Below are 12,285 nucleotides of genomic sequence, written 5' to 3' on the forward strand. Positions count from 1 at the left end.
GAAACTAAAATACGTGTTTGAGCACAGACTATATTCAAGTGTGCAAAAATCTCACAAGATTAAAGCATTGGCTATCCTAGTAGAAGGTCACATTTTGGTAGAAGATATTTAAAATATTTTAATTTGTTTTAAGAATCAAAAATCTTTTTATTTCTTACATCCTTTGTTATAAAGGTCATAAAGAACTTGTGTCTGCCCCACCCCTTTAACCCTCAGAACCTCAAATGCGCACACATTCTCAGAAGGTCAGAGGCCACTCTCCACAGATGCATTGCTAGCCAGGACTCCCTTCTGCTACAGGTTCCATTCCTGAGCAATCTGTCCCAAGACCCTTCCACAGCTATCATACATTGTCATTAGTCAGCCTTCAACCAGGTCTTGAGTTTTAATGAGTGTGCCAACTAAGAGTTGGGTCCCTTTTCTGTGTATGAGACTGGGGTGTTGCTTACAGAACAGCAACGCCCTTAGACAAACCCTGATTGAGGTGAAATTGAGAGAATGCCTAAGTGTGGAGGTGACTGGAAGGCATGGGAACAGATAAATGGCATTCTTCATCCACAGATGGACAATAAAGAAAAGAAGGATGTATAAAGCCTATCACAGTGAAGGTTTCCACTGGAGAGACATTTGGCAGACAGAAGGGTGTGAACAGGATGATGTTACAAACAGCAGATGTACAATCGGCTGGAATGGAGCATGGGGTAGGTAGAGGGCTCAAAGCACATCACCCAAAATCAGCATGGGACTTTGGACAGTGCGGCTTAAACAGCTTACCACTAACGAGCCCTGGAAAGTCACTGCTCTGACACTAGAATTCCCCATATGTAGAATAGGTGGTATTTCCAAACACCGTTGAGTTTTCCCACATGGATTAGAGCTGAAGATGCACCCAAAAGAGTCTAGACCATTGATTCTCAACCTTCCTAATGCTGCAGCCCTTTACTACAGTTCTTCATGTTGTGGTGACCCACCCCCAATTATAAAATTATGAAAATAATTTTAATTTCTATACTATAATTTGCTACTTTATAACTGTAATTTTGTTGCTATTATGCATCATGATATAAATAAATATCTGTGTTTTCTGATGGTCTTAAGGTGACCCCTATAAAAGAGTCATTCAGTTCCCATCAGGGTCAAGACCCACAGATTGAGAAACGCTGATCTAGGGAAGCGCACGCGCACACACACACACACACACACACACACACACACACACACACACACACACAGAGTGAATCCATGTAGCAGACACTGAGGACTTCTTTCTCATCTGACTGTAGTTTCTCATCTTACTACATTCCAAGTGGTGGACAAAGGATTTAAATGGTGTTTAGTCATTAAAAGTGTGTGTGTGTGTGTGTGTGTGTGTGTGTGTGTGTGTGTGTGTGTGTGTGTACTCTTTAACTGTAAATGGGAATACTACTTGCACCTCACCTACCTTGGAGACACGCTTTAATTCCGCATGGCCTTCACCACTTCCTTGTCTAGTTTTATTGCTATTTCAAGCTCTTTTGTAAAGTGCAGGTGTAAGAAGATGCCAGCCTCGCTCCCTGAGAGCCTGGGTGGTATTATTGGTTCTTGTAAGAAAAGGTAACCAAAATAAAAAGGCTTAGCTGATACCACATTTGTTAACTCTGGCCAGATGCTCATTAGCAACATACTAGGAGAGAGAGAGAGAGAGAGAGAGAGAGAGAGAGAGAGAGAGAGAGAGAGAGGGAGGGAGGGAGGGAGGGAGGGAGGGAGAGAGAGAGAGAGAGAGAGAGAGAGAGAGAGAGAGAGAGAGAGAGAGAGAGAGAGAGACTGCAGCTTGTATCCAAAAATAATGGCCAAGCTCTGGGTAAAATGCTGACAGATGCGAGGCAGTATGAGGAGGGATTATGAGAGATGTTCCTCCATCATTTGCAGGAGGTGTGGCCTTGAGCTGTGTCCCAGTCCTGCAATACAAGCCTGCATCTCTGCTGTGGCCACAGTAGGGCTTCTCAGTGGGACATGCCACATTCAGACCTCTTGACTACTTGTTAAAGACACAGGTAACTGGGATGCAGCTCAGATACAAATAATCAAAATCTCATCTCGGAGTGGCGCTTCTAGGAAATTCTAATGCTAACCTAAGATGGGGAGTTAATGGTGTCACTGAGGTAGAGACCTTTTCTTATGTTTCAGCATTCTTCTAAAAGACCTGGGCTGATTTTGTTTGTTTGTTTATTGGCACCAGCTGTTATCCTCCTAGTGAGTAGAAGACTCAGGACTCCAGCCCAGGCCTGCCTGAATACATTGCTTCCTCAGGAAATGGGTGTCTCCATTCTATACCCTTAAGTTGGTGTAATGTGACAAGTATAAGAAGTGAATTCCTCAACCTTACCTTAACTACCTGTCTAGACGTCCCAGACCCATCACTAGAGACTTCTCCTCAGTCCACATTTCTAGGCCTAGAATTTCTGGGTTCTTTACTTTGTTTACTCTTGAATTAATGTATTTCTCTTCATGAATGAACAGAGTTCTTCCCACATCATCTTGTCATTAAAAGAATCATATTAAATAGCAAAACCACCTTAGCTCTTTTGGAGATGATATAGTAGAACATGAAATCATAGAATCAGAGACCCCTGACTATACGGCTGCTGCTCTATCATCCTTCAGCAAGAACTGTGGCATCCCTTTCTTCAGTGATAGTTGGTACATCTTCCACAGTGTCACCACTCCCTCTCACTGGCGTCCTGCAGCAAGGGAAAGGATTATCATAGGGCCCTTCTCCAGGAAAGGAAATGGCTATTGTACCTAGGGATGGTAGGAAGCATGTCAACCACTTAGAAACTAGACGAACTAATAAATCACTAATGGACATTATTCATCATTCCTCAATAAATCAAAGTACATATGCTTAGTAGGAAACTGACCCAGTACTTTGAAGACTAATGATAGTCAAGCAATTCAGTTCAACCTAGCCAATGTTGACCAACCATCTACTAAGGCTCCACTTTCATTCTAGGGATTTGGAGAGTACGAGATGTGTGAAGAAAGTGTGGGGGAAAGCAATCCCCTTGAACGAAGTAACACAAATGTAATAATAGCTAACTTTCCAAAAGTGAAATGCGATTTTGGGTTTTTTGTTTAGTTTTATATATATATATATATATATATATATATATATATATATATATATAGAGAGAGAGAGAGAGAGAGAGAGAGAGAGAGAGAGAGCTTTATAAGCTTGCCATCACTCTAATAGCATATATGACACTGACTACTCATTTACCTCAGAGTTGTGAAGGTGCAAAGTCTAAGATTAGTGGGAGCAGGAAGTGGTGGGAGGTAGAGGGAGCAGTGAGCTTGACCTGGCCTCTATGAGGTCAATTTGTGGCAGCACATCATGACAGGAATACGTGCCTGAATGAAAAAGTGACCTTATCTCAAATAAGAACCAAGAGACAGAAGAGCCAAACTTAGTCCTTTCATAACATCTTCCTCATGAGAGTTGCCAAGGGCTTACTTACCCCAGTGACCTATGACCTCCTATAGAATCTACCTCTTAAAATTCCTACCACTTCCCAACAGCACCTGGCCAAACTCCCAAACTATAGCAATAATGTAAGCATACATCATGCATGTACTGTTATATATTGATAATTTTAAGCCATTTGAAAATGAAATTATTTAACTATCACTATTTTTTCATAATTCATTGCTGCTTTGGCCTAACATCTTTTCTTCTGTATGACAGTGTTCTTCCAGCTATCTGACTTTCACTGTGATATATACAGCCTGACATTCTTTTTTTCTCTATTTATTTATCCACTTTACATCCAGATCACAGCCTCCCATCCTCACATACACCCCCACCTCGAACAGCCCCTCCTTCCATCCCCTCTTTTCCTCCCAGAAATGGGAGGCCTCTCCTGGGTACCAACCCAACCTGGTACATCAAGTCATTGCAGAACCAGAAACTTCCTATCCCATTGAAGCCAGACAAAGCAGTCCAGTTAGGGGCAGGATCCACAGGTAGGAAACAGAGTCAGGGACAAGCCCTGTACCACTTGTTGGTTTTTGCTTTGTCTTGTTTTGTTTTTCTGATTCCTTTTGGAATAGAACTGCTCCTAAGACTAGTGTCATCACGTAGTGGTTGAATCACTGTCAGTACGTAAGCGTAGGCCAGCCTTGCCTTCCACTGAGGTGTACATACACTTCTGGCTTTCGGAGCTGGATTCAGTCTTCAATACTATTGGTAACTACATAATAAAAGTGAGCTAAATGATGCTGGTTTATTTGCATAAAACTTGAAATCAGAGAACTTTTCAGAATCCAGTTTTGAACAACATTGTCTCAGACGATGAATTTTAGGCTATAATTCTCATCCAGAAATAGATTGTTATTCCTCAGTAAGTGACTTCCCCAAGGTTTGTCAAGTCTGAGAGGAAGAAATCATAATATAGGCAAATATAGGTTCTGCTATAATGGTGTCTTGACTTGCAAGTTATAATTATATGATGGTACAGCAGCAATATACATTTGGTAGAAACCATACTTTGATTTTTTGTTATGGCGTTAGGGATGAAATCTAGGGTCTTGTGCATGCTAGTCTAGTACTGCCACAACTGGCTAACCCCGAAACTTTTGTATTTTGCATGTGAATTTTGGTCCTTCCCTGGGACAGAATTTGCATTAAATACTGTCATTATGCTAGGCAGTAGCCGGTGGGGAAGCCTCCAGTCAGCTAACCTACCATGAAGGGAACTAGACTGCTGCTTAAGTTAGGATACTTGGCAAATGAGGCATGTGAAACATTAGGCTTATGATATTTGTAACACATGATAGATGTACCAGGCCATAACCTTTTTGTAAGTCAAGGAATGTTCCTGTAGAAAGATGTTCAAGTACAGATGATTTGTAAGGTCAGCAGGAAACTCAGGCTCAGGGAAGTCTCCAGGACTCAGCAGAGACAGGTCTACTCCCATTGCTGACAGGAACAATTAAAAAAACAAGCAAACAAAAAAAAAATTGCTTCCACTGCACAGCACAAGCAACCCAGCAAATTCATTAAGCACTGACCTAATTTTGCTTGAAGAGATAGAAGAATAGCTAATTTGTGGGATGCGTTACTGAACCCTTGGTTTGTGCCATTTTAGTTCTTTGCCCAAAGCCATTCATAATGAATGAGAAAATTAAATGAGGGGCTCAGGTATAGCCCTCCTATGAAATAATGTCATCTTTGGTCCTTGGCTTGTCAACCCCACCCACCTCAGGCAACACTGACTTTGACCAGTGTATACTCAGTTTCCAAATGAGCTGAGACTTCCCCCACATCACACAAGACAGCCATTCCTCATGCTTTTCTTTTCATGAGCCCCCATCCAAAAGTTCTTTGACCCCTTCAAACGCTCACCGTACCACAGTGTGCTGTCACCCATACCTGCTTTCTCATTTGCGACAATAGAAAGTGGCTCCAGTAACTTAACTAGTGCTGAGTGTCTCATCCACGTACCTCACAAGCTCCGCTAGTTCAACCTTCTCAAATGTTTGTTCTCTGACTCTTAGAAATATGTAGTCTGTGGAAAGGTTTTTGATGCGAAGCATTCTTTTTCCTCTCAATACAGAGCTGCATTTCACAGCATCTCACTTATTTAACTCCCATTCAGAACCAAACACTGCCATTTCCTCAGGCCATTAAGTTTTTCAAAGAGCATCTTTTTTGTGTACAGTCACGGCTGTTTTTATTTTGGTGCCTCAGGATAGGATTTTTTTCCATTTGTTTGGAATATTCTTTGGGGGGATAAAAAGGCTATGTCAGTTTTTTTCTTAAAACACTAATTTTTTTTATGTACAAGTTCATGCTCCTCTTATTTTTGCTGTAAGAAAAATGACAATAAACATATGGTATGAAGCAGTAACCAATATACTTCAATGTTAAGAATACATGGGGAAACACAGGCGGTGGCAGGAGGGGAGGTTTTCATGAATTGGCATAGTCTTTCACAAAGGTACCCTCCCCTTTCTCAGTTTGGGGCATACCTACCTAGAAAGAATAGTGTCCTTTGTTGTCAATGTTGCTGAAAATCCAAACTTTTTCAGAAAAAACAATTCCTGTGTGTTTACATGTCAGTAGCTCATTCAAAATTTATTAACTACCAAGTTGGTTAATTGCATCCTAGTGAAGCAGAGCGATCCTGCAAGCTGGGGTCAGCTGCGGGCTGCCGTTCGCAACCTCTGCAGGGAGAAGCACACTCAGACGATCATGTATTTACTGCCTCTATTTCAGTCTTGGAGAAGAAAGACGAAGGGTGATTCTGTCACCGTACATCCGTGGGTATCACACTAACTTAGAGAGAGTCTAATTCAGCAGCGTGATACACTGAAAGGGACAACCTTCCCAAAGCCAAGCATGTCTGTGAGAGCTCGGGTTTCTCACTTGGTGTTGGCTAATGGGAGATTGCTCATCTCTAAATGCGGATAATAAAATTGCCTTTTTGAGCCTGTCAGATGATTGAAGAAAAAGTCTTAGTATACTGTGTGGCGTCTAGAAGGTGTGCTGTAGGGGAAGCTGTGGCTATTACAGAGGAATGAAGAATACGCTGCCAGCAGCACGTCATTCATGCCCTGTACACACCAACCTTGCCCGTGCCCTAACTGCACCCACTCATGTGCAGATCTCCCTCTCTCCCCTTGTTTCACCCTGTGGCCTGATGGTCTATACTTAGCTCATCAGCACCTTCTAGCTTTTCCAAGCTCTTCTCTGTATCTGAAATGCCAAATCCCTTACCTCTTCATTCCCTTTACTCCTGTAAGAGTCAACCAAGGTGTCTCCTTCTCTAGGAAGTCCTCCATGAATGTTTTCCCCCCAGGCCTAGGGTAGAATGCTCTCCACCATACTGTCTTGAGTTTGTCTCCGTTCGAGCATTGATCAAGATAACTGTTAACTATGAGCTAAAGACAGAAACCATAGCATTGCCTCTCTAAGTGCATGAGTATGATGTCATTGATATACTTAAGGTTTCCCCCCAAAGAAATGAATGAGGAAGGGATTGACTAAATAGGTTTGCTCCTGCTCAGTGTCTTGCTTTACACATGCTGCCAGCTTTATCCTCCTCCCTCTGCCTTCCCTGTCCTTGCCTTGGCTCCTGCCTCTACCTTCACCGCAAACCAACAGAGACTTCCCAGAGCAGAGCAGAGAGAGAAGCAACATTAAAGGTCACCACCCAGGCCTTGTAAACAGAGCCTCACAGAATGTCTGAGGAGGTCCTCTTGAGAAGTAACAGAAAATACAAAACAAATTCTTGTTGGGGCAAAGGCAAGAAGTCAAGGTCTTGCCCACTGTGCTTGCTGTCAGAATGGGCCTTTAACTGCAGGAGAGGAACTACATAGCACTGTGAGCTACATAGCACTGGCTCTTGTGGATTTGGTCCTATAGCAGAAACAAAGTCTCACATAGGCCAGGGCTGCCTGCCGCAAGCATCCATGGTGGCTTGAAGAGGTACTCTGCTCCCAAAGGGTCATAGTACCTTTCTGGGATATGTAGGAAGTAGACAGGGGAGGGGCAGAGGCTAGACAATAGGCTGCATGTGCCCTCATCTAATTACATTGTGAACTATCTGCTTGATACAAAAGTCTGCTCTTATTATATACAATCTTTTTTTTAAAAAAAATGGCTACAAATAACACACAAATATTTGTTCTCTTCCAGGAACATGGGTGACATTCGGAGGTCAAATTTCAGATGAGGTAAACTGCTTTTAGCTTCTACAGTCCTAAGGAAGAAAATGTGCAGTAGGAATTGTCTTTCCTTCCTACCACTTTTTCTTAGATTTTTATTTACATGTGTCTGTCTGTCTGTCTGTCTCTGTGTGTGTCTAATTGTACTGACCAGTCATTAGGTAAAATTAGTTTAGAAGCAGATCTTGGGTAACTGGCTGGATGATTCCAGCCAAGCATGGTTTTAGGGGGCTGGCAGCAAAAGGTCTTTCAACAGCCAAACTCCCAGTAGCTAAGGAAAGAAGTCCTTTCTCCCCACAGGAGGACCCAGGTGCACATCAAAAGACATTATGACTGGCATCAGGTAGGGATGTATGAGGGTAGCACAGAGGCATATTCACAAGGAGTACAGAAAGGCCACAGACACTATTAGGCTGAGTTCGCAGCCAGAGTCACCAGCCTGAACGCAACCTGCCACTTCCTGGTGCACTGTGTAGAAGGAAAAGGACAGTGATGGTTAGTCTTGTGAGCAGATCTATTTCCCACCAAGTCTCTGATCTTCCCTTCATACTGTCTGTTCTCTGCTGTAGGGAGCCCATGACTGGGCATGCAGGACTGACCTCTTGGATGAACCATTTCAAAATTCCAATTCTCAAAATTGCACAATAAAGTTGTCATGAGTGGCTCCAGGGGCACTTACACAGATGCATACCCAACAGCTAGTGTCCTTCTGGAGAGCAGCTGTGAGAAGGTTCCAGCACAGCTGTCCACAAAGAGGAACAAGGATGACTGGCCAAACCCAGTCACACTCACAATCCCACCTCCTCTCTAGAGGTAAAACTATAAGCCAATAACAATGAATTTACCTCCCTGATGGTTCAGCTTTCTCTCAGACTTCCAGGTGCTCTCACTCAACTCAAAGCCGGTAAAAAAGAGGCACAATGTTCTAGGTACTGATTATCCATGCCACATCAGGAGAGTGTGAAGTCCCCATCCCTGAAGATTTTCAACATGCTGAATATTGATTTATCAGCATGATTTATCAGGGATATTAACAAACTTAGGAACTTGAGCACATGTCTTTCAAATAAAATAAACTTGATATATGTTTTTCATATGAGCAATAACTTCTTAAAGGTAATGAGAGCATATTTAGCTCCAAAAGCACGAAATTGGGGGATTTATTCCATACTTTTTCATCTGTAATGGAGTTGAGGCAGCTTAGATAGCAGAAACCCTGCTCACATTAGCTTATCCAAGAAGAGAGCATTCAATTCGATATTTAGGAAGAGAACCATTCTCTCCACTTTATACAACCCTCTGTATCATCTTCCTCTTTCCAAACCAAGAATGAAATAACTGCATGAATACTTAAGACTCAAAACAAGCAAGGCAGAAGATCTGTTTCTAGAAATTCTATGAAGAAGGGAAAGGTGTCCTGAGAATCGTCTGTAGCACCTCATTAGTGTGAATCTCTCATTGTGAGAGGAAGGTCTCTCACAAGACCTGTCCTGGCCGTGTGGCTTACAGGCCATTAGGCCCTTGTTGAGGAAGTGGGGTCAACTTCCATGATGCCCTCAGGCTCCATGAGGGAGAAGGAGACCCCTTCATAGGATCTCTTGCAGTTTTCAGATAAGGAAACCGAAATCTGCAAAGGTCAAATGATTTGCTCACATTTATTTATTTATATAGTAAGAGGACATTCGAGAACTGGTTCACATTCCACTACTGTGGCAAACAACCTCAAGAAATCAACTTTTAGGCAAGAAGGGTTTCCAATCCATATTCTTTTGGTTCTATTGACTTTGATGTGGTAGTAAGCCAGTACATTATGGCTAAGTATGAACTAGAGGACAGGAAACCCCAGAAAGAGAAGAGAGCCAGGAGCCTACCATTTCCTACCACTAGGCCACGCCTCTTAAGGATTCTGCAGTCTACAAAAAAAATGCTACAGACCAGGGACCAAATGCAAGAGATTCCTAAGACATTTCAGATCAAGGCCTAAAATCGGTCTCTAGACTTAATTCAGTGTTTTCCTCATTATTCCACATGAGGTCTTCAGATCCTGTGATTGGGAAGGGTTTCTACTCTCAGTTGCTCCATTTCGAAACTTCTCCATAGATAAGATATAACTGTTACTTTCCTAATAATAATCCACCAATAGGCTATATGATATACCATAATAATTTTTACTGTCCTCTAAAACAGGACAGTCAGAATGAGGGAGACTATATTTGCTTTACTTTTCAGCTCTCCTTTAAAATAATGTCTTAATATTATCAAATTAAAAGGCAGTAACTGCTTTCTTGTGGGTAATGCTAGTGGATGTGCCCACTGGCCTACCCATGGTCTTGAGAGGCCAATTTTCAAAATACCAGAAACAGTCTAGATTAGAAATGCTGGTGAAGCAACTTTAGCCCACAATCAAAGAATATAATGGAAAATCAATTGTCATTATGTGCAAAGTGCAAAAAATTTTCAAACATCTAGCAAGCTAATAAGCAAAGTGGAGAAGGACTCCTCCACTGCGGTTTTCCACCATCCTCCTCTAGCTGTACGTCAAGCCGACCGTTGCAGGTAGCCCTCCCCTCCCCTGGCACACTTCTCACTTGCACCGAGCAGAGCAGTGGAGAGGATGGAGGGGGAGCTCTGATCCATTCCAGCCGAGCACAGAGGAGCTTGCTCCCTCCCCTGTGTTGACTCAGCAGCAGAGCATAGATGATGCTTATTGTTCCACTCAACTGTGGGTGGCAGGAGCCTCACAACAGTCATGATTGCCTGGCCTGTGATTCATCATCACAGTTGGCTCAGCCTTGAGGAAAGTCACAAGCTTTTAGGTCAGGAGTCATCCAACTGCCAGAAACTATTGGCTTGCAGAAAGGGGTTGAGAGACGGAGTCGGCTTTGGTACAAATGACCCACTTTGTCAGCCAGATTAGATGTCACTGAGGGCGTTCTCAAACAAGGTCTTCCCAGCAGGGTTGGAAACACAGATCTGAGCCCCTCAGCGCTCCCTGGGCAATCAAACACACCCCCCAGGAGTGGGATTACAGCCTCCGCTCCGCCGCCGTCTGAGGGTGGAAGGATCACCTGCCCTATGCTTTCTTCTCTTGTCTTCTTTCTCCTGTCACTCACAACAGCTGAGAAAAACAGAAGTGGCTAACGTAATCTCTGAGTGAAAGGAGGATAAAGGATTTAACATTGCTTCCCAGATAGGAAGATGCCTGGCATTTCTGACTGACCCATGTATCCCCTTGCAGGTTGCTGAACGGCTGATGACAATTGCCTATGAGAGTGGAGTTAATCTCTTCGACACTGCAGAAGTCTATGCTGCTGGGAAGTAAGTCAGAACCAGTCTCTGTCCCTCACAAGGCATCTGTGGAACAAAGAGGGGGTGTGCATTGGCAAGGAGGGGCTGCTCTTCTTGTACATGTGTCGGCAGGCATGTTCTTCCTCAACCCTATGCTGGTATTAATGAAAGTTGTGATTCCTTAATGATGCCAAGAAATCAACAACTTTTTCAAGCGGGCACTTCAGAGCCTACTCTGAAGACTGCAGTCTGCAGGGAGACCTTACTGGTGGTGACAAATAACTTCTAGAGACTTCCTTTGGTCCTGAGTGTTGACTTGGCACTGTAAACACAGCTTGCTAAATTAGAACACATAGCTGATATTCTGTCAGGCCAGATAGCCAAGCACATGTCACATAACATAACTAGTACATTTTAGAATAGGTATGGAGCCCTGGTCTTCTGGAATGAACATGGGTGTCCAGCGTCCATCAGTAAAAGAAGACATCCATGGTGGAGTACAAGTACAGGCCAGCTGCCCTCTCTCAGGCCAGTTACAGTAGAGCTGAGGCTTCCCCAGTCAACTCCAAATAATCTCAGAGCTTTTTCTTACCTTGTATCTTCCTTCTCAAAGACATGTCTATGTTTAAGGATCATCAGAGGACTTGAGCATCCATATCCATGTTGTTTACAATGAATCCAAGAAAGGAAAGTAGAAGTTTTATAGCCTTGCTCCTTTCTGCACGCCCTCTTCTCTGGGGGTTTTCTCTGTTGAATCTTACTCAATACCAAACAGGCTAAAGCAGAGAAGGGGAACATAGTGACAGCAACTCCTACTCTGAGGGACAGTCATTTGAACCATTATTCACTGATGGCCACTGTGGAACTGATGTAGGGTCCCAATAGCTAAGGTCACATGTAACATCAGCCAAACAAAGAGTAATGAAAAGATTCCAGTACCATCCTATGTCTGTCTATTTGGAGCGTTTACCATAGCTGGCCTGCATCATGATTCCTTGGAGGTCGTGCCCTCAAATAAAAACTTTTGTTTACATCAAATCGAAGCTAGCAGTGGCATCCAGACCTTGCTCAGCAATGAAGAAAGTACTGACTGCATTAACTTCCCTGCTCCAATCTCTGGCCGCCCAACTGCTTCTCATGCTTAGTGTCGTACTGGGGGGGGGGGGGAGGTATAAGAGAACATTTTGATCTCCTCGATCTTGTTGAATCTGCCTGGGGCAGTGGAAGTGGGGATACTCTTAGGATGTCTTCAGTGCACCTTTCTACAACCCAACCTTAGGATCAGGAAAG

At 43.2% G+C, this 12,285-nt stretch overlaps 1 protein-coding gene across 4 annotated transcripts in view; it reads left to right on the plus strand.

The window, feature by feature from the left end:
• The window catches only part of Kcnab1 (potassium voltage-gated channel subfamily A regulatory beta subunit 1), a 456,882-nt gene that overhangs the window by 369,922 nt on the left and 74,675 nt on the right, over nt 1-12,285 (plus strand). For all 4 annotated transcript variants that reach the window (XM_087621134.1, XM_087621137.1, NM_017303.3 and 1 more), the window contains exons 3-4: nt 7,679-7,716; nt 10,946-11,025. In XM_087621134.1, the coding sequence (XP_087477260.1) occupies nt 7,679-7,716; nt 10,946-11,025 (118 nt within the window). The remainder of the gene's footprint in view (nt 1-7,678; nt 7,717-10,945; nt 11,026-12,285) is intronic.

Source organism: Rattus norvegicus, chromosome 2 (assembly GCF_021556685.1).
Source record: "Rattus norvegicus strain SHRSP/BbbUtx chromosome 2, alternate assembly SHRSP_T2T, whole genome shotgun sequence".
In the NCBI taxonomy this organism is placed as follows: Eukaryota; Metazoa; Chordata; class Mammalia; order Rodentia; family Muridae; genus Rattus; species Rattus norvegicus.